The sequence below is a fragment of the Platichthys flesus genome, chromosome 19 (genome assembly GCF_949316205.1).
Source record: "Platichthys flesus chromosome 19, fPlaFle2.1, whole genome shotgun sequence".
NCBI classification, from domain to species: Eukaryota; Metazoa; Chordata; class Actinopteri; order Pleuronectiformes; family Pleuronectidae; genus Platichthys; species Platichthys flesus.
In genome coordinates, this window is record NC_084963.1 from 11,093,127 (window position 1) to 11,116,143 (window position 23,017).

At 45.2% G+C, this 23,017-nt stretch overlaps 1 protein-coding gene across 1 annotated transcript; it reads right to left on the bottom strand.

Moving 5' to 3' along the window:
- Positions 1 to 1,115: 1,115 nt before the first annotated feature.
- Positions 1,116 to 22,743, bottom strand: LOC133974988 (inactive tyrosine-protein kinase PRAG1). The gene is made up of 6 exons (XM_062412827.1): positions 22,448 to 22,743; positions 18,795 to 19,133; positions 16,959 to 18,703; positions 8,952 to 9,097; positions 6,734 to 7,497; positions 1,116 to 3,678 (listed from the first exon to the last, which is right to left on the bottom strand). The coding sequence occupies exons 2-6, from the start codon at positions 19,056 to 19,058 to the stop codon at positions 2,521 to 2,523; spliced, it is 4,077 nt and encodes a 1,358-aa protein (XP_062268811.1). The 5' UTR covers positions 19,059 to 19,133; positions 22,448 to 22,743; the 3' UTR covers positions 1,116 to 2,520.
- Between the last annotated feature and the right edge of the window lie 274 nt (positions 22,744 to 23,017).

Here is a 23,017-nt window from a genome sequence, read left to right on the forward strand (position 1 = left end):
AGTGATGTGGAGCAGAAAGCTACGCGGGGGTGGGGGGGTTGTGTGTTGGGGTGGGGGAGAAAGTCTGCGGTCTGCTTTAGCCCCGAGGCTCCAAACTCCAATTGAGAATCCACAACACGTACAACCTGTTGTGCTGATCCGTGCAATGTGCCCCCCCGTCTCCAGCAGATGTGTCTCCTGCCCTCGGCTGATAGAAGTTTCATAGAGTTCTCTGGCCATTAGTTTCTGGCTGTTAACATAATGAATATTCCTTTATTCCTTGTCACATTAAAAGTCTTCTGAATTACTTTTTGGATAAAGGATTGTTTTCAGATTCGGAAATTAACAGATGTCACTCCTTGTTACAGGGTTGCATGTTTGTGGGTGCCACCATCCTGCATGATGTGCTGTAGAGCAAAAGGAATTCTAAGCCGGAAAATAACAGCCACACAGGAAACATAACAAAGGTGCCCTGACTTATGTTTGCAGTCAGTGCTCCACGTTAGTCAAAATAAAAAAACCTTTACACTTCCTCTGTCCCGAGACTCCGGGGCCTGAACCCCCATCAGACCCCCTCTCTCCCATAATGAGCTGCTGGTTACATTTAGGATTTATTTAAAGATTCTTTTCATAACTTAACGCTGAGCACAGTCTGGTCCTCGGTTACATTACGGAGAAACTAACTCCCTAAGATGAAATCTAACACTTTGCCAGCTGCTCTGAAGTCAAGGCTGATAACTGAGGCTGACCTGGGATTTATTACCTGAGAAGATTAGACTTGTCAGCACTTTAACAGTTTTTTTAAGTATCGCTTAGAACCAATTTTGAAAGAAAGTCTTTTAATGCCAAATTTCTCACAGATGTCTGTTTTTTATATTTTCCTTTCAGTTATTTTTCTTTGTGTTCTGTTTTTTTTTTAAAGATTTCAATATATTTTATCATCATTATAAAATCTCCTTCCTACAATTAGATTCTCTCAAAGACATGACACAGTATGTATGACTAGTGTATGTTAAAATGAATTTATACCCAACTATAGACGTTTATTCTTATGTAAAGCCACTAATACCAATATAATATTCATAGCTCAATCTTTAAATGGATGGATGCAAAGAAACAATAAAAACGCTGCATAATACTGTGAGAAAATATATGCACAGTTTATTGATAGATGCAAATAAGCGAGGCACACACAAAAGAATTCAAATCACTAATAATGTATTAGTTGTGAGATCAGACCCTTTTTACTTTTCTCTCTTCAACATGAGAAATATCAGACACGATTCAAGTCACATCACTCTGGACGTAGAGGAAACATTGTTTGTTTGATTAAAAAAAAAAAAAAAAAAAGCTTGTAACTTGAAGCTTTCTCTGCAGCCTGCACGGTACATACAGCAGAAGAAGAAGAAACGATCATCCACATATGAAAATAAACACAGAAAATCCAGTGACGACTACAGGATAACAAATTATATCATAAATATCTTTTTAACTGCTCATGTTCATGGCTGTTTTTCTTTTTAAGACCTGCTTTTGCCTGGGCTCGTTTTTCTTCTCTTATCAACTACAAATAAACTGTACAACGTTGTCTCTCGAGCATCCTGTGAAAGGCCAGTTTCACCGAAAAAGACAATAACCACCGGTCGTATTTACATGTGGCTTCCGATGTCACTGTAACATATACAAAGAACAAAAAGGCACTGTGACAAAATGTCAAAAACATTTAAATGTGTACAAAAAGTAAACGTGAGGAGGAAAACCGGGCGTCGTCCGTGCGTTGGAAGCAAAAAGGCTGACGTTGAGAATTATTTGTATTGAGACAGTTTATCATTAATTTATGCTGAGTCCATTTGCTCCGCAGATCTGTCTAACAAGGCCTGAGGTAAAACACAGATCAGATTTGATCACTCCAATAATAAAACGTGTATCCACGGAGGAACGGGCATTAATCTGTGGTGCAGCACTTACAGTCTGCTAGTGGCCTCATAGTTTTATTAGGATGTCGGGCAAATAAAAAGTGATTAGCTGCACATTGAGACCGGACGCAGCATAACTTTGAAAAGCCAGCTGACAGAGATTAGGGTTATGAATCTTTAGCCTGTGTCCAGAGGTGAAAATGCCTCAATCCATATTTAATAAATACAAAATACAGTGTCAAACATGAAACTTTGGTAAGTGTATTACAGGATTATGAAAACTGTCCACATTCTTCCTTTTCTATCGTTTAATTTATCAGTGATTCTAGTCGGTAAGTGAGTGTTTTTGCTATTTCGTCCATTTCTCTGTGACTGTGCACCTCATGTCTTCGTCAGGTCAAGTCTGTGGCAGGATATTGTTTTGTTCAAAGGTTCCGAGTGGACGGCGAGTAAGAGACATGGCTCTCGTGCGTTTAGTATTAACACAAACGGGGTGGGTGGTTTTCACAGTATCTCCACAGGATCCAACTTTCTGGAGGCCGAGATGTTGACTTGATCATTGCTGGTCTTTCTCAAACCACTTATCTCCACGAACACACGCTTCCCTAGTCCTAAAAATGAGCGGTTACTTCAGTGGGTAGAGCAGTTCCGCGGTGTGGCAGAGAGACAGAGGGTGAGCCGAGGAAAAGTACTGACAGCACAGCCAGTCCTCCAGCTCCGCGTTCCTCTCGGGCTCCAGCGAGCGCTCGGCGAACTTCATCATCAGCAGCGCTCGCTTCACGTCCAGCCAGTTGAGGAGGCCCTCGTGTCGAGACCCGTCGACGAAGACCCCGCCCTGCCCTTGTCTCTCCAGCTGCTGCTCCATCAGGTCCTTCCTGGGGCCCCAGAGCAGGCTCTGCAGGATGCGCTTGGCCTCCTGAATGTGGATTCGTTTGATGGGGTCGGGTTGGAGCAGGAGCTGGGCCAGCCTCTGGAGGCCGGCGGAGTAGAGGGAGACGGGGGGGATGGGGGGCAGCTCCTCGCAGCGGTAGTCTTGCTCCTTCAGCGCCGGACTCACCTCGAACGGGTTGGGCTGGTGGAGGAGCTCGTAGATCAAGATGCCCGTCTGGAACTCGTCAAATTTACGGTACTGGGCTGCAGAGACGATCTCGGGTGCCAGCCTGGCGTGGCTGCGTTTGGTGCGAGGGTCCACGTTGGTTGAGGCAGCGTCCTCGGAGGAGCGCCGCTTGGCCTTGGCGAAGTTGCTGATGAGGAGCCGGGGAAGGTGGCGCTGATTGTCTACACCACCGGAACCATTAATGGTGTTGTTGTTGTTGTGGGTGTGCTGGGAGAACTGGGAGGGCCTGCGATGAGGCACAAGCAGCAGGTTTTCTAGGCAGAGGTCGCGGTGGGTAACTCCGTACTCCTTCAGGTGCTCAAGGCCGTTGCAGAGCTGCAGCAGGAGGAAGCATACGCGGCGCTCGTAGACCTCCGGCTGAGTTTTATGGAACGCCTGCCACTCTCGAGCGAAGTCAGCTGCCGTCTGCTGGGGGATCTCCGAAGTGATGACCACCACTCGCTCTCGGTCTACCTGCTGGCCCGGCGCAGCTGTGGACGGCTGAGGCGGCGACGGAGCCGGGGCGTTGCGCAGGGACACCTCCTCAGAGGGCAGCATGCTCTGGGGAACACAAGCGATGAAGTGTCCGCAGTCCTGCTGGAGGTTGAAGTGGGGAGGCATGGTCTGCTGCACCGACAGACAGTAGAGATGGCCCTGTTTGGCCTCCGCGGACGGACTCTTACAGATCTGTGGAGGTATATACACAGAGGGCAGATGGAGGGGGGGACATGAGGGGAAGAAGAAAGGGAGAGAGGGGAGGAGGGAGAGAGGAATTCCACACAGAGAGAGACGGAAAGGGAGGGGAGCCAAGAAACACAAGAAAGAAATGCTTGTTAGTGAGGGTCCAAGGTCAGCACCAATTCAGCGCCTGCTCTACCTCGAGTGAAATCTTTTTAACCCACTAGTCTAATATACAGTATATATATATATAAATATATATATATATATATATATATATAATCTGTTATTCTTTTAAAGCTGCAGGAAAACCTAAACTTTTAAGGATAAAATCTACTCAGATAAAATCAGAACATCCATCAGGTCATTGTGATGTGTTTGTCAGTAAGCTCCAGCGATTGCATATACCCACAAGGTTTATTTACCAATACCAGTGTATTTTTGTAGCTGATCTCGTATGTGTATAAAATGAGGTGATAAAGTGGCCAATCAGCTTCGACGAAGGTAAATGATAAAGTACATTTACTGGACCAAAATCGACATGTTCACATCGATAACGCGAAAATAGATAGAGTTATACAAACACATTCTTCGGGTTTCAGATATATTCAGGATGGCCTCATACTGCATTTTGTGTGTGTGTGTGTGTGTGTGTGTGTGTGTGTGTGTGTGTGTGTGTGTGTGTGTGTGTGTGTGTGTGTGTGTGTGTGTGTGTGTGTGTGTGTGTGTGTGTGTGTGTGTGTGTGTGTGTGTGTGTGTGTGTGTGTGTGTGTGTGTGTGTGTGTGTGTGTGTGTGTGTTGGCCTTGACTACAGGGGTTTGTCTGGATGCAAATCCTTTCTGGAATGTAAAGATTAATCAGGCCTAAAAGATATTAAGCAAGAGCGTGGGCACCCGGGCTGTGGCACGACCGACTCCGTACAAGCCGCTGCCGCTCTGCTCACCACTAATGACTTTGGGACAAAGGTCGGTGAGACCGAATCCACACCCTTCTTCTCTCGCTGGTTGTTTACACTACTTGCCTCGGAAGATTTGCGCTGCACTGGCACCGTCCCGTCTGCAGCGCAAGAACAAACAAGATCGCAGCCCGATTTTTTTAATCTCCTCCTCGGCTCTATCCTCACTGTCAAATCCCTGCTTAAAAAGACAGTTTACATCACCCGCTGTGCAAATCGCTCGTCTCAACAACAGGGAAGACGATCGCGGCTGAACCACGAGTTGCTCTCTTGACAACAACCTCTGACTGAAGATTAAACACGTGGCACTGCAACCAACCACTGGCCCACAACAATCTTGTTTACAATCCTTTGCCTGTTTTGAACTGAACTCACTTTTCGGAATCACGGCCACCCATGGAGCAGCTCCTGCAAATAACTTTTCAATCTAAAAATATTTATTAAATTGTTAAAACTGAATGATGACGGTGCAAAACTATGGACGTGATTCAGTTTCTCTTGAGCTTTAAAGTTTTAATCCCTTAAGATTTTCATGTAGTCAAACCCTCTTTTTTTTATGCTATTACACAATTACTTCTCTACACAATAGTTTTCCCTGGGAGAGGCCGAGTTTGTCATCGCTGTCTGGGATTCAAAATGTCAACGTACGTGCACGCGATTCACAGGAAAAGGTGAATGTATTACGTCCAGTGGGTACTTGCTCTTATCTCATTGATATTTCCTCACACTGTGTCAGAGCTGTGTTCGGTTACAGCAAATCCAAACACAGCATTTCCTGCTGCTGCTTCACATTAAAAGTATTTAACTGGGTGGTGGCTTTTTCTAGTGAAACAGTCCCAGGCAACAGAACCCATTTGTCACTAAGGTGTCGTTCATCAAAATACTTCTACAGAACAAGATGTAGTCATTTTAAGTTTTGATTATTTGTAATCAACAACTTTACTGTGTCATAAGGAAAACTTCTCACGGCAAAATAGAGAAATCTTGATTCAAACTAAATGAGTTTGTTTGGTTCCACAACAAATTGACCATTACACTCATAGCTGCTGTTACCACCAGTAACCCACAGGAGTGGCAAAATCCAACAGGACTTAAGGCTGATGCATGCTTCTGCGTTTTCATGGGCCCGTAAGTGCAAGAGCCATGCCGGGCCCCTTACGTGCTTATGTATCCCTTCTTACGTGCTTACGTGCGTCGCCCAAATTTTCTAACTATAGACAAAGCTCCGCAAGCCTCCGCCAGCCCGCAAAGGCTGTGATTGGTCTGCTAACTACATCCTTTTCGGAGTCGCATTTCCGGTTTCATGCCTTATAATACCGGCAGAAACAACGGAAGATTTAGAAGAACCAATATGGACCAAATAGAAGAGCGGTTGGCAGAAGAGATCTGAAAGTATGACCACTTGTATAGCCCGTCACTGACTGGTGGTTTTGTCCGCCAGAAAAAGGCTACGAGGAGCCACAGTCGACGAAGAAGAAAGAAGTCGTCTTCGACAAAACACGTTACTCCGCATAGTGTTCTGGCGGTTAACACTCGCAACGGTTGGTGAAGCATGAATGACAACGAGTCCTGTGCAACAGCGGCATGGAAAGCCGCAGACGCAGTTGCAGAAGCATGCACCGGCCTTAAGAGGTAAAGAAATGTGAATCTAAGGAGTTCTGAAAGTGAGCACGGTTTCAACAAGCATATATTTAACCAAAACACAGCTCTTAGTCGTGTGAATTCTTCTGCCCAGGTCCAACAATTGCCCTAGGAAACCACTTTTAAATGCAATGGATCTGCATTTTAATTTGGACCAAATTCCTAAACATATCTTTTTTCATCCAGATCCATTTAGTATTCCCTGGAAAACAGGTGAAGAAAGTCCTCCGAAAACAACAAAGATTCTTGATCTGCACCTTTGTCCCAATCTGTACCAAACTTTAATGGATTCTTTGCTCCATCATATTATTGTTGTTCCATCAAGTTTAATGGAAATCAGTTCAGTAGTTTTTACGTAATCCTGCTTTAAAACAAACAGACGGGGGTGAAAACATAACCTCTTCCGCAGCAGTAATTAAGTTCACAATACAATCTTTCATTTCTAACATAGGGATGGGGATAGCTTACCTTCACAGCGTAGGAGTGGCTGGGGTCTGACGCACAGGCAGCAGAGAAGTACACAGCGTCTCCCGCGTTGCAGCTTGGCTTGTTGGACGTGAGTCTGAACAGTGACCAGTTGCTCTCCTCAAACCTAAGCGGGTTCCTCTGGGAGCGGGTGAAGTGATCCTCGCATTTCAGAGCCAAGCGCCGGAGAGACTCTGCGTACAGGCCTCCCAGTTTGGAGTACACTCCCTCTCTGCTGTCGATGTTACTCAGCAGCGTCTGGAGCTGCATGCTGGAGCCCAAATTTGCTGCCGGACCCTGTTCTGCGGAGAAGGGCACGCTGAGCTGAGGGGAAGAGGAGCAGGTGATGCTGCTTCGACAGTGGACGCCCAAGCGACCGTGACTCTTCAGTGACTCGTCCAGTGTCCGGGACCTCAGGGGTCGGCCTAGCGGGGCGTGACATCGCTCCAGAGACTCGTTGGAGGAGAAAATGGGCCGCGGGTCAACAGGGCTGGACGGTAGACTGGAGCGGGAGCTAATGTCAGCAGGGCGACATACATTGCTCTCTGAGCCGGTGAATGGGAGGCGCGGGTAGGCTCGGACAAAGGGCTTTCCGTTGGTGCTGTCTGGAGCTGACAAGGTGCGGTTGACCATCTTCTTCTCTGGGAGCGGCGGTGGCAGGTTACTCAGGCTGCTGAGGGAGGGCGGGAGAGGAGATCCTGGAGCTGACGCTGCTGGACTTCTGGCAAATGGAGAGGAACAAGACCTCCGCGCAGCATCCCGAAAATCTAGTCAAAAAAGTCAAAAAGAACTACAATTATGGCCCTGCACTTGTAGGCCTCCGACAGCCAGTGCAGTTTCAGTCCACATTAATTTATTTCCCCAAACTCATATGAGCTCATTCGACAATGTTTGTCTATATTTGAAGAAACAACCTAGAGGCAGACTTGAGATTTCCTGTTTAAGAAGCCAAAAGCATGATTTGTGAAGCCACAGTGACCTTTGACCAAACAAATCTGAATTCCGCACACTCAGAGACGTCAGTCTTCTAAATATGCCAATTTTTTCATTTAGATCCATGAAATTTAGCTTATAATCAAACCAACATACAAACAAATGGACATAACCACCTTGTTGGAGGTAAGTCTATCAGCACGTTTGTGACCCGATTATCGAAAGTGGAAGTACATTTTCTGGTTTACAAGAGGAACAATGCTTGTGTACTTTAAATGTTTTAGAGGAAGAAAATACTGAAGTTAACAAGACCAAATCCATATTTCATAACTCAAACTGGCAGCTTTTCTATTGGTTGCCTTTGTGGATTCACACCATATATTCTGTTTCCACGTAGGTTTATTTCCCGTATCTGAACAGAGCACGCACACCTTAATTTTCCTCTGTGATCTCACCTGTCATCAGATTTATTAACAACATCCCCTCTGTCTCTGCCTACTGCTTAACCCTGGTACAGACACATACCTTGTTTCCTCCAAATAGTTGTAAATTTCCACAATCCAGAGTTCAAGCTGACACCCAAAACATCTTCCATCCAATTATCATCCATTTGTTAATTAAAGACTTAAAGTTGGAACTTGACATTACACTAGAGGAGACAGATACTGAGATAATTGTGCGGAGCTGTCTTCAATAACTGCTTTCACAGAAGGGGGAAGAACTGTAAAGAAGAAAAAAAAAAAAAGTACTCCGTAGGATGTAGCCAAGCCCTTTTTCCTTCGTTATCATACTCCATAATTATCTCTTCAAACAACACAGCCCAGGAAGTTACAGCAATTACAAGCGCCTCGGCATCAAGGAGGTTTTAAAGCTGATACGTGGAGGATGACAATAATTTATAATTATGGACATATGCCAGTCATTTTGACTTGTGTCTCAGGTTCCACGACGGGCAGAAATCTACACCGGGTCAGGACAATCTGTATGTGTGCACTACCAGGGAGAAAAGAGAGGAGATAAGCTGCAATAAAACCCTGCGGCACCATTTCTGTTTTTAGTGCTGCTCAGTTTCACTCCGGACAAAGTACACCTTCAAAATAAAACATGATGAAACAGCGTCTGAACAGCACGGCGCCTGAGATCCACGTTTGGCCTAGCGACTCAACCAAATAGATAGCAGACCAAATCCTAGATTCCCAATTTGTACAATGACGATTCAAACCTTAGGCTCCCTGTGCGAGTTGTTATCAGAACAAAGGGACAGAACGTGAGTGGGATTGGTTCTTACCAGTGTCAGCAGTCAGATTGTCAGTGGAGGCTGTGGGCAGGCTGGCACTGCCCAGTCCCCATGGTAATGAAGCAGTGCTCTCTGCTGACCCTTGTTGGCTGCAGCGGTCCAGCTCCATGTTGCTGCCACTCATCTTACTTGACACTCTGTAAAAAGACACACACAGGTTCAGTGACTATGATATAAGCAAAAATGCAATCAAGCAAAAGTCTGCATGTATTTATTCTGCATCTGTGTTGCCATCTGTTCGTGTTTGTGTGCGTCGGTAGTTTGTTGTCGCCATAGAATTTTTTTTTTTGTATCATCTGTTTACAAATGTGGAACCACTCCACTTCCTCTTGACGTTTTCTTATCGGCTCCACTATGTGTCACTAGTACGTGCGAGAAACTGAGCACAGTGTACTGTTAGGATTAGTCTCACTTCCTTATTAGAGAGGACACACTTCTCGATTCAGTGTTGACTCTAACCGGCAACAAACGAGCGTCACTAAATGCCCTTAATAGCACTAGTCTAACAGATTTGCTTAATTCAGATATTGACTCTTTTATGAAACAGTAAACTGCATCATGTACTGGTCTTAAAGTGAGAGAATGTCACTTTTGCCAACCAGCATCCTCAAGTGACAATTACAGGATAATGGCACATTGGATTTGCCTACATTTCCCAAGATTCCCTGGAGTTAAAAGCCTTGAAGACACACGTTGCATTCACATGCTCCTCAGAGGGTCCTGCGCTTCTAGTCTTGATGAGCGTACACAGTACAGTTTTACACACATTCACACAGTGCATCTCTGTGCAGCACTTTATCACACGTCCCTCACACACTACTAGCTGCACAGCCGTCAGGGGCCATTTGGGGTTCAGTGTCTTGCTCAAGGACTCTTTGGCACACAGAATTTAGGACCTGGGGGTCGAAACCCTGACCCTCTGATTAGTGGACGACTCGCTCCACTTCCTGAGTCACAGCTGCTGAGATCTGAACTCATTGCCACGAATTTGGTGTTTTCATGTGCATTGAAGTTTGATTGCAGGAAAAATATGGACGTTGTAAAAACACCTCTTTCCTTTATTTACATAGAGCAAAGAAATAGATAAATATTTCAAGACGAATGCACACTCATCATCAAAACATCTGTATCGGTTAAATATATGTTGTTATATGCTTGTGAGAGATGGATCCAGAATGTTTGCAAGAAACAAAATCAGAAGCTCCTGTTTAGATGTTGATTGTAAAATCACGTTTATTGGTTTATAAACAATGATGGGGGCAACTCGGGAACCAAAATATTTTTTGACTTCTTAAGTTGTTGTTCCAACTTCATATGACGTTCACCCGGATTTTCCCAACTTGTGATTCCCATTACTCCCACATCACATGAACGCTGCAGTCTGAGTGAGGATAACTGCAGGAAATATTTCTCTATAATGAGATACAGTATGCTTCACTTTGTGATAATGATTGAAAACTTGCAACAATTTGCTAATAACTAACTACCATGAGCCACTCATAGCCTTTGTGATATTGAATTCAGCAACTGTGTTTTTTAGTTCTCGAAATTCAACTTTTCATATGTAAGATGATAATTATGTTATTTCTTCTGTCAACATTCCATATTGTCGCTTTAATCCAAAACACAATTTATTTTCCTTCACTGTTCAGAGGGTTTAATCCTCTTCTCAGTTTGCCTGCATGTCCACCACAATGGCCACTTCTACCCCTGCAAACTGTGCATGAGGAGACTATCTAACCAAGGTGACCAATTAGGCTGAGCGACAGCCATTCACTTGTCTCATTATATCAGCTAATGGCTCAGGGAAACAAGGTCTCGTCCCTTCATCTCCCTTTCCTCTCCTCCATCACAAAATGACTCGGCCAACCATTTATCTGCCGGCCCCTGACTTCAATTCCCCCCATAAATCAACAGAACAAACAGACGAGCAGGAGAAAGGAGAGAGGGAGAGAGGGAGAAAGGGAGAGAGGGAGAGAGGAGCGCAGGAGGGACACAAAGGGTGAGGACGTTCCCTGTGGACACTAAAGCTAAAGGATCTGCTATCGTTTTACTGACAAGAGCGACGTGATGAAAGGCGGTGGAAATGCTGAGGCAGTGGAGGAATGGTACTGGGGTTGCGGGAGACTATGAGTCTATGAACATGAATGCACCCGTGCACGTCTCACTGCAGATCTCCGACGTCTGTGTCCTAAACATGAGATTTTTCCGTGATGAAGGAGAGTCACTGCTTTTGTCCATGTGGGAGGACGTGCGCTGCTGAACGAGCCCCCGGATTCAGGGCATTAGAAAAAAAACACCTTCTCTCTGATTAGGACTGCATGTACAAACATAGACGCCCTTCAGGGCCTTTAGTAAAACCTTCATTTCTATCATCAATCAATCTGACAATACCTTTCTTGAATAATTGATTCAGTATTTAGTCTATAAATGAAAAACAAAAAAAAATTTTGAAAATGTCTCACTACATTTTCCTTGAGCCTGAGGCGACATGTTGAAATTACTGGTTAAAATGTTCTGCCCATCGATTAACTGATTGATTCACTGCTGGTGACAGGAATACGATCACTAGTTATCTACAACTTGATAGACAGTATTAAAACAAATTAGTTAGCTCCTTATAGTAACAAGAGCTGCACTCAGTAGAGGGCAAACATCCGCCAAAGTTGGACAGACCCCTTGAATTAAACCAAGCTGCCACAAATTTCACACACACATATCAGTCCTTTTAATATTTTTCATCAAGATGCATGAATTGTTTTCTGGGAAAAACCCCCTCGCTATCTAAAGAAAAAAATGTCATCCCCGATTCGCTCCCTGATCCAGATCCGCACCAAAATGTAATGGTTTCCTTCCCTAAGTTTACCACATCCCTTCACCAAGTTTCACGGAAATCCGATCAGTTGTTTTTTTTGTAATCTTGCTCACAAACAAACCAACAAACACACCGTCAGGGTTGAAAACATAACCTCGTTGGTGGAGGTTAAAATTAACTTTATCCATCCATCGTTTAATCCCTGTGGTCCGATCACCAGGCTGTAGCCTAAACATCCATTCATAAACATCTTGATTGGCCGTTTCCACAGAATAGATTAAATGTTGTCCGTCATTAAAACAAAGTCGACATGAGAAATCACAGCCCCGTCAGACGAGGTTTGTATTCTGCAATCAGCCCGGCAACAACAGTGACCCAGATTTAGAATGTAAACAGTCATGCTACAGTAAGTAACGCACAGGGATCCGCTGACGCGTGGGCTATTCTGACCGTGTGTGTGGGTAATAATAAAGCTGTGTGACAGGAGCCGGGGCAGTTTTTTAAAAAAGGCATCAGACTGGGGTTACAGCTGACTAGGGACAGATCGCAGGGTGCCGCTGTAAAAGGAGACACAAACTGTTGTTGTTGAGCAGGATTGTTACTTCTTGACACCTATTTAGAGGCGCCTCCATGGTAAATACAGGGTCCGTTAACCCCCGCCTCACACACTGAAGCTGCTTTCAGACGTGCACTTGCATTTTCCTTGACATTTTCTAAAGGGGCTGTAAGTGGGAACGCAAACATCCCAGTCACTTGCTTTTGACAGTTTCCTGACGGTCCCCGAATAAGTTTCTTACACGTCATCAACTCCCTGCCTCCTCTGCACTCTACCCAGACGCCATCTCTCGCCTGAAGGTTGCGCACATTTTACTGTTTTTTATCCCCCAGACAACTCCTGCTGCATTTGCTAAAAAAGGAAAACTCTGGTAAACGTCTCAGCAAAATTTGTGTTTCGGAAAAGAACGGCTTTACAAACAAACATTTGCTTTCTGGGGCTGTATTATGTTGAGACAGGTCAGAATCAAAGCTGCTTACACAGTGTTATGGGCCATGAAATCCAACACCGACCTGATCCCACCCAAAACATTAACAAGTCAGTTTTGTTACACTGGGGTGGAGTTGCACCGGGGAGCGGGCTGACTCAGATTTGACTCCGTCACAGCCAGGAGGTGGTTTCATGAGCACCGGTACAATGTAATGCAATCCTCTGCAGCAGACATGCAACTCACACAACATCTGCTCACCTTTAAAACATCACTTTTTTGCTGAGTCAGAGAGAAACTGATGTAAATGTTCCTCTCATATTATTACAAAGACTCACTGAGGTGATATTTCTTGCAGGGCTGTTATATTAGATTACATTGTACTGTACATGTTATCTGAGCCGGGAAGAAAGACGTCCATTGTTTCTTTCCCAGAATTGGAGGAAAGCTGCAATGGTTGTATAGCTCCATAAACCAAAGATCCATTAATGATTGACACCGATTCTTTTTATCTCTTGCAACCTGCTGCAGCCTTGTTATCTTCTTCTCTGTCTGCTGCCCCCTTCTCTGAGTTATTGCAACCCATAGCTTCTCTCCCTTAATCTATTTCCCCTCCATAATTTGAGTTTGGGATAAACTAAATTAAAATATGGATAGCCTAAGATAATTTAGGCATAAAAGGATTAGAAGCCCGAGAGAGCAAAAAGTGAGTGGAAATATAAAACTAGTAACAAACTGACCACATGCTGTTTGTCGCTGCACCATTCTAAAAGGCACATCTGGGTGCTGGCTGGTAGAGGGGTGAGGCCTCTTCTTACCTATGAAGCCAGTGTAGTTAAACGCGATCCCTCTGCGACACAGTCAAACTTTGACCCCGCTTTCCGGTGTGAGCAACAGTATAACCATTTTCCTTTGCAAGTATAATAACTGATATCTCCTTGATCTTTAGCGATGTTAAGAAAAGAAGCTGTTCTGTGCCTACCTCATGCTGGAAAGGCAGAGGGTCCTTGTCGGGCTGGCGGGAAACAGACTGCCCCCTGGATCAGACCGGTGGCTCTCTAAAGCCTCGCCATGTGTAGTAACACAACCCTGGTTGTTCACGAGTCATATGTGTATTTAAAGTCTGTCTCAGCAGGAAAAGCAACAGCGCCAACGAGATGCGCAAAAATTAAAGCAGCCACGTCTCACTTGTAGCATTCATTCATCGTTGACCCGGCAGGTCACCTCAGAGCAGCCTCTCTGAGGGCAGATGGCAGCGAGATGCTGTCGGCTCTGCTGCCGAGAGGGAACCAGGGTGGCTCTGTGGAGGGAGGGGCCGCTTGTCTTGGAACAGTAGTTTAGAGATTACTAGAAGGAGAACAAGGCACTTCACGCCCGAGCCACAATCAATGGAATCAAATCCACATGACTGATCTATAAATTCTACTTCTAGTGGTGGCAGCCGCTTGCCAGACTGGGACAGTTTGGAAGTTGCCAGGGGCAACAATCTGTTCGCTAAAGGCCCTCCCTTTTGGCAACCTTCACTGACCAATCGACACGCCTTGCTGTTAAAGAGGACTCACTCACACATTCAGGCATGTCACAGACACACAACACAAACACACACGTCTCTTCGGCTACATTCACACTAATCCATTTTCAATCTTTGTGGAGACAAGCGTCTTAGCTTTGTGTCACAAAGAATCTCTGTCTCTGGCACATGAACATTCTTGTACATTGGTCACGTGCATGCTGAAGTAAACTAGGAAGTCGATTTTTTGTGCTGCAGTTTGTTGCGTAGTTGATGTAGTTGCAGAGATTTATTTGTGGCACTGTTACTAAAACTAAGCATTAGCTTAAGAACCAATCAGGAAACAAATACGCACATTTGTATCAGCGTTTCCAAACGTCTCTAAGGTCTAGAAAACTCCAGGCTAGAGTGGATACCAGACGTGAACGTAGCAAAAGTGATGCGGTTCACAACTATAAATTATTAGTGTGGATGTAGCCTTCGGTCGACCCGTCACATGATCGGTATGTTGACCTGTTAAAAAGGAATAAGAGAGGAACATTTGATGTGATCAAAGGCCAACCATCTGTGGCTTCTAAATGATTCAGCACATTTAAAAATGCTGCCTCACCGGGTGCACGTACATGTTTGCATGTGTTTTCCCTTTCGTCCTACACAAAAGCTTATTTTTAACCCTGAATAGATCTTCTTTCGAAGTTTTGGTTTCTATGTTTCTAAGATGATATTTAGAATCCGTTACCCTGCAGTACTCCAGTAAACGTCTGGTTCCCTGGGACACTTGTTGAGGAAACAAACTAAACCTGCCGATAAACTTGAAAACACCAGAGAGCCACAACTGTCGCCCGCTGGCTCCAGGCGTGTTCCCACATGTGTCTCAACAAGGTGTATTTTTATCAGCGCAGAATGTCGGCAATGTCATAACAGGAGAGACGGCTCCTGACTAGAATTACCGCAAACATAACGGCCAGTGAAACGTGATCAGTGTAATCTGTGTTTTTGATAGTCAAATAACGCTACCACTCCGCTTTGGCTGACGCCAGCAGCTCCAGACATCTGCCGGTCTTGAGGAAGTCACAGTCGTGTATTACACCTCAGCACCCCCCCGGTCCCAGACAAAGCAAAGTTAATTCTGAAGGGGATCATTCGATGCAACACAAGGCCTCTTCTCTCTTTCTCCTTTGAGTAGCTGACTCAGAGAGAGTGCATATTCTTAGCCTCCTGTAGACTCAGGTTAAAGCATGTGTGCAAATGCTGTTGCTAATAAACATCTATGCAGACTAGAAGCCTTGTGGAGAGTATGTCATGATCATAAGGTCTTAATAAAAAGGAAAATCTATTATTCTGCATATTCTGTGAGTGATGGAATTAATTACTAAGCACAAAAAGTAGCAGGCCACATGTATTCCAACAGTCATGTGCGACTGAGCAAATGTGAAACTTTTTAAGCCAAAGATGCATCTGAACACCTGCTAATGACAGATTTGTCCCAGTGTGACAATATGAATGGAACAAGGCCCTGTTTTTCGTGCTGCAGCCAAAACAAATGTACAGTAGCGTGAAACAGAAGGGGACTATTTAACAGACCCATTTTTCCTGTTAATTAGAATCGAAGAAGTCACATTAAGAGCATGAATAGAACAAAGCGTGCATTGAGCAGAACGCCGGAGCAGTTTGAATGATCACAAGGCGCGAGAATGGAGGCTGATTCAAGGCTGAATAATGATGCTATGAAAGGAGAAGGCACATTGAGAGTCACACAAATGCCTGCAGTGAGATGTGTGTACATGCACCATCACTGGGAAAACCTGATTATTTTACATAAGAAGCGCCAGAATTGTAATATAAATATGAATGTATATGTGTATTTATATATATATAGTCGCTGCAGAGAGCAAAATTTATTTATGCTCTTAAACTAAGTGCATCTTGTAACTGCTAAATTATGTAATATAATGAAACCACAGTGTCGTGGCTGACACATAGTCACATCAATATATGCAAGACATAGGTAGAAAACCTGATGACATGCACGCAAATACTGTTATGTAATGGGTTGAAGTTCAGGTTTAAAAGATGCATAGCATTCATCTTAAAGCAAGGGCCTGGTGTGCTGATGTGTAATTAAACCTCTATTTCCGCTACTCTTTCTTTAACACAGCTTACGTATGGTAAACAATATTTAAGACCAACTCTTCCTCAAACTGTCTGAAGCATTTTCTGCTCTGCCTTTATCCACCACAGACGGCATGATGAGGAATGTATAAAGGGCAGAAAATGACATATAAACACAAGATGTTTAAGTAAAACAGCATTTAGGATTTACTTAAACATTTGAAATGAGGAAGCTGAATACCACTGGTATAGGATTATTAATCATTATTCCTTTATCTATATAAAACGATTGTGTTCACAGCTTCATTAAAGAGCAGTTTTCTGTCTATTGATCCGATTGTACAGCTTAAAAACTTGAGCTCTGCCAACTTTCAAATGGCATTTGGTCAGTACCTCTGACCTCTTACAACATGATTAACCCCCCCCCCCCAAAAAAAAAGAATTCATGGAAATAGACAATTATTTGACTATTCAATCACGGAGTAGTCACATCCAGATATAGGCATCACATTCTATTCTAATTGAGTGGTAACAATTAGACGTTTAAAGGCCAACAAAAAGTTCTTTGTTATTCTTACCTGTGCAGTTTCTTCGGAGGGGGAGGAGGTGGATTGGGCTCATTATTGGCAATTTCCTTCCCGGGGGCCAGCAGCTCATCAGAGCTGCCATGCAACGGTTGCTTGGCTAGCATGCTACTGTTATGCTTGCCTTCCTCCTCTGCATCGATGCCTCCAGCCTTCCCCTGACAGGCACCATTGTTGGGGGGAGTTGGGGGGGCCGTGCCTGGCTCTGTCATCGGAGGGGGGCTGCTGTGGGCCTTCCAGTCCCTGGCCTCCTTCCAGACAGCGGCACCATTGACCAGGTCTGTCACCCGAGAGGTTGTACCCGGATTGCTGGCCAGCTTCTTCTTCTCACCCTCTTTCCGCTCTCTCTCCTCATCCTCCTCTTCTTCCTTAATGCAGCAGTTCCAGCCAGAACTGTGATGGTGCGGCTTGGGCCAGCGTTCGGATGCAGAACTGTGGTGCTCTGTATGAACCTTGAAGTGGCCCTCTCTAGCAGAGACGAGAAAAAGCATGGGAAGCTCAGGGAGAGGGACGGGAGATGAGATGGACGATGAGAGGCTGGAGGTGCCTAGTCGTGGGAGTTCAGGGAAGGGGACAGGAGAGGACATGGAGGATGAGAGGCTAGAGGTGCCCAGTTTTGGGGAGCGGTTGGTTCTCTTTGGCGGAATTGGTGGACTAGACTGAGGCTTGGGATGGAGAGTGGGGCTCAGGCTAGCTTCTGTGACCAGAGATGGTGCACTGTGGCTAGGACTGGGCCAGCGGAAGGCTGGGCTGCTGGGATCTTTACGTGCTGTGGGGCTAAAGTTGCACTGGGTGCTGACTGCTGAATCTGGGCTGCTCAGGTAAAAAGTCCTGTTGTTCTCCTCGGTGTGAGCGGCCATTACAGTGATGGTGGCCCGTTGACTCTCTCCTGAAAGCTCAGGCTCAGAACAGGACAGTTTCTTACTTTGATCTGGGGACTCAGACTGTGTTTGCAGCCCATTTCCTTGCGGCCTGCGCTTTTTCTTGGTGCTCTCTGCATAAATGGGTTCTGAGTCCGTCTGACCATTGGCAGAGTTGGGCGGTGATTGTGGGCTACTCATGGCTGGTGGACTTTGGGGGCTCCCTGGCCTGACATGTCTTCCTCCCGACCCCTCTGCCCCAGGAAGTGAGTCTGTACTACTACGATAAGAACATGATGAGTCTGATAGGCTGGTCTGTTTTGACAGGATGGGAACAGAGTGGAGGGTTGAAGGGGGGCTGTATCTTGGGGTGTCCACGCTTAAAGTCAAGTTTGGGAAAGTGGTACAAGTGCTGGCAGTCTTAGTGGTAACAGAAGTAGTACTCCCACTGATTGTACCATTGCTATAAACTGTGGTAGGACTGGTAGGGACAAAGCCCACTGGCGAACGGATCTCCACAGACCCCTGACGGGTGTCCCTTGTAGTAACAGTACTTCCGTTGTAAGTGCTTGTGGTTCTAATACCAGACGGAATACTCTGCTGCTTTCGGTTGTCTCCATTGGTATTTTTCTTTACACTCTGGGAACCTCTTCCCTCCTCTTGGGTTACAAAGATATTGCCGATGATCATTGAGTCTTTTGGCAGGATATTGGGGGACAAGGGAGAAAAAGTAAAGGAGTTGTTGTAGTCCATCTTGGTTTCAGGACTCTGAACTGCATCTCTATGGGCCTTGTTGCAGCCATCACTATCGATATAAAGAGACGAGAGGTCAAAGAGCTTCTTCAATCCCAAGCGCTCAACTGGGCTCTTTGTGTTCTCCTGTCACACATAAACATGAGCACACATTAAAAACAGAGATATACCCAGGCAGGATAAACACTATGGTTTGATACAGAAATGAGACATTTACCTGCTCTATGTTCATGTTGACATCAGTTGACTCGTTGGTGTCAAGGCTCATCATAGTGGGTTTGACAGCGATGGTTGGCTTGCTGTAGGGTGAGGGCGTCGTTACTCCAGTTTCTTCATCGCCTCCCAGGCTGATCTTCAAACAGGCGACCGGCGCGTTGCCACCCAGGCCGCCGACAGTCTTGTGCGCACTAAGTGGGTGGAAGCAGTTCTTACAAGAGCCGGGTTTCCACACGTGTTCTGCAAAGTCGCTGCACGCTGACATCTTTGGTTTACTAAATCCGGTTGTGTCAGAAGTGGGTGTGGAAGGATCTGTCAGACAGGGGATGAACTCTCATGGCTGGGTTGCAGAGGGTGGAACGTCACCAGGCGTTGAACACACAGCAGTATGCAAAAGAGAGAGAAGAGAAGAAAGAGGGACAGTGTTAGGATAATTAATCTCCTTAAGTCTGTGTAATTGCTTTTTGTCAAAAGGATGTCTCATAATCCTACTATGATTTGTCTAAAGAATCTATCCCATCACTTCTTCTTCTACACTTTACAAATAACATTACTATTTTTATTTTCCAAGCATCAAACTGTTTAAAGGTTGTTGATGTTTACCTCAGGCTGAATCAAACCAATACACCAGATCTGTACCATGTCTGATACCTTATCTTCCATCGACCCAACCTTATTAAGAGGGTTGGGTTTAAATCATACTAAACACAATCTGCATTGTCACTGTTTATTTAGTCATTAGAGGCTGCTGACGGTTCAGTACCACAGCAACCCCTGGCCTAATGTTGCCATAGGTTAAATTAGTTCTACGGAATGATTTGTGAATTTTGGATTTTTGATTTTCTATGTTATACTTTTTTTTTTTAATCTGTTATGTTAATAGACTGGTCCAAATGTGAACTTGAAATAGTTAAGGCAGTGATGACAGAGTCCCAGCTGTGTGTTTCTCCAAGCTCATAGAAAACCTCCGCTAGGATTTAATCGCGTCTGCGGATGTAACTTAAGAAGAGCCGCTGTGTGCTGTGCTACTTGTTCCCATGGCCTCCTAAATTAGAGGGTATGTGGTTTCTGTTCAACCAAAGGGTCTGTCGGTGTGAGCCCGGTGACATAAAAGCCCTCCAGAGTCTTCTGCAGCCCCCGACTCACTGGAGGAAGACAGAGGAGCCTCAAGCATCCTGGAGGTCGGAATGCCAGGAATGTCTTAAGTCTCACCAGGGTGAATCTCACACCCACTACAACCTCCCCTTCCCCCTTACATGCACACACACACACACACACACACACACACACTCCACATGTGTGTCCTCGCTCTCTCACAAACAAACTGTCCCTCACACACACCTCCTTCCTCTGCCTCTTTGTGTCCTGTTTAACTGGACTGATGGTGAGAAGATCAACAACATTTCAGAGGGATCATTTGTTTCCTTGCATCTGGGTGTCCCTCTTTATGTTCTTAACACAGCTTTAATTGCCTCACAACAAGGTGCTGCAATGAGGCGCAGCGACATTAGCTCCCTATCTACACTCATTATCTCGCAGAAAGACAGAGGAGACAGGTGGGAAGAAATGGGTCTGCGTATTGTATGAATGTATGCAACCTATTCCATTAGGCATTCATACGATATGATAAAATACAAGATGCTTTAACCAAGAATCTCATCTCAATCTTATATTTGTTTATTGAGTAGCAGAACCATAGATAAGGAATCCTTGAGACCTGGTAATGCATGGCTCCCCTAGAACAACCTTGCCATCCACTAATCCTATAGGAATGAAGAGGTTTCCTGCTGGTGAAGATAATGCATGTTTACATATTTCTTTGTTCTGTCTGACTCAGTTTGTGCAGGAAAGCACCCTCAGTTTAACTGTTTGTTTAACCGTTCCTGCGACAACAGAGGAAGCTGAGCCTTGCCTCACATCTCAAGGCGCCGTGCATGAGTCATATGAAGTGCTGACTGATGGGAGATCACACAGATCATTCGGCTACTGGGCCGACTGCTCAAGAGAGCAAACTGACTGACAGTCAGGGACGTGTTTAGGGGGGATTGCCATGATCAGGCAACAACAAAGCACCCACAGAGAGAGAGAGAGCTCTGCTGTGGTGAGTTTATTAAGTTACTGCACACATAGTTTAGTCCTTGAACTGGGACAGTTTAGTCTCTGATGTTCCACAGAGGCTGATCTGAGATGTCCAACATATTTGTGCTCCGTCTGTCTCTCTTCTCCAGACAAGACTCCGAAGCTGTGCCTCAGTTTAGGTTATTCTAGCTGTTGTTGACGTGTTCAGCCCTGCTTGTTTGAACAGAGATAGACCCTGCTGTCTACATTCCCCACGCCTCCCCAAGCTCAAGGTCCAGTATTTCTAACTTCCTCTCGTAAATACGCACACACAAGCAGCAAAAGTTCAGCGATATGGTGAAAAAATATTCAAGCACCTTCAAAATAAAATGCAGATGAAAAATACCTCATGAGCTTGCTAGAAGTCAGAGGGCGGGGAAAATAAGATGAGAGGGAGCAGAAGTTGGACGGTGGACATTTTTCGGAATGGACATTTTATGGTCACCTAATGAAAGGTGAATTTCAAAGTCAGTTGTTCCACCACATCTGCTCATATACACAGCTGCTTGGCCACTAGATGTCTCAAAAGCCTGTCCAGATTGGCTGGAGGATTAAAAATCCACTATCCTAATCTGAAGGACTCTAAACATGAGGCAATACCCAGAGTCTGGAGACTCTAGGGACTTGCCTGGAGCTGCCTGCAGTCAGGAGGCAATGGTATGGACTGAATGGCAACAGATTACATGGCCCCCAGACGTGGTGACCAAGAGGGGTAATGAAGTTTAAGGTCCGAGGGTTTATCGACACTGGACAGCTGGCAAAACAGCACTGTGTCTGAATCTTTCTGCAGGAGCGAGCGCCCAGCACCAGCAGACACATGTGACCCACCACCACCACCACCACCACCCACCACCCCAAACCAGCACCCATGCTACAAGTGGCACAGCCTGGAGGAAGCACAGGTCACCTTGTGGTTTATACTTCAGGGCTGCTGTAACATTGTTAGTATTAACTATTATTACTGCCACATTAGCTGTGTCCATGCCAAAAGAAAGACCACATTGATTTAATTGAATGTAGGAAGGAAAATACTTATTGAAAATAATGAGACGGAACTATAGCCCATCCACATCACGCTCTGATAACCAGGTCACATACACACAAACACAGACATACGCACGCTGAATACAAATTATCTTTACGAGCAACATTTGTCACGCTTGCCTCACTCACACAGCCCATTCATTCAGGGGGGGCTCAACCTGTTTCTGTTCAGTCGAAATTTCCGCCAAAATAAACAATAACATCAACCTTGTGACATTTTGATAAAACAAACTTCCACCTAAAGAAATTTAAATATTTGGATAAAACAAACCACCCCCAACAGCTTGAGACTTTTATTTATCTTTTAGATATTTGATAACTGGATATTTGACGAAAGCAGAAATTAATTTGTGGACAAACTGGCAACGTTGTTTTTTTATCCCACGACTCATAAATAAAACATGTCAAATGTAAGAACTTGACTCTACCTGAACCATTAACTCATGTGTGGACAACATGGAAAACAAGGAAAACACCAGTGTAACCGCTTACCTGCTCGGACCTTGTCTTCCCTGGCAACACAAACCGGTCCCCTCCACACAAAAAGACTAAATAAATAAATAAATAGACAGCACAACTGTACAGTAGCTGCTGTTACTTCAGAGTCCCGCAGGCAAACGTATAAATCCGCCTGTCTTCCACCTACAGCGGCAGGTTAATGACCCAGGAGACCGCTGCGGCTGCTGCTTCTGCTGCGGGGATCCTTTCTCCTCCTGCCGGGCAACACTAGCACGCTGCTGCTGCCACTGCCTCCTCCGGAGCTTCCTCCTGCTGCTGCTGCTGTACTGTGTGTGTGTGTGTCTGTGTGCAGAGGTGGCGCTGAGGAGTCCTGCCTCTGCTGCAGCAAGCGTGCAGGGGAGAGAGCACTCGCGGAGGTGGGAGGAGCTCCTCGCCAGCCATGCAGTCTGCCGGCCACTGGCCCACACTCACACATTTTCATTAAGGACCTTTTTTAGGATGTGTCTTTCATTTAAAAAAATGCAAACACCACCCAGCTTGCAGCATTCACAGAATCCCTCCTGATTTATTTTGGTGCAAGTCGTTAAAGGGATAGTTCCCCCA

What these genes read in the sequence shown, in the direction of transcription:
- LOC133974988 (XM_062412827.1), bottom strand. Translation starts at nt 19,058, where the DNA reads ATGTCAGCGTGCAGCGACTTTGCAGAACACGTGTGGAAACCCGGCTCT. An exon ending in TCAACATGAACATAGAGCAG is followed by an intron (nt 18,704 to 18,794) that starts GTAAATGTCTCA and finishes TATGTGTGACAG; the next exon opens with GAGAACACAAAGAGCCCAGT. An exon ending in GCCACTCCTACGCTGTGAAG is followed by an intron (nt 3,679 to 6,733) that starts GTAAGCTATCCC and finishes ATACCTCCACAG; the next exon opens with ATCTGTAAGAGTCCGTCCGC.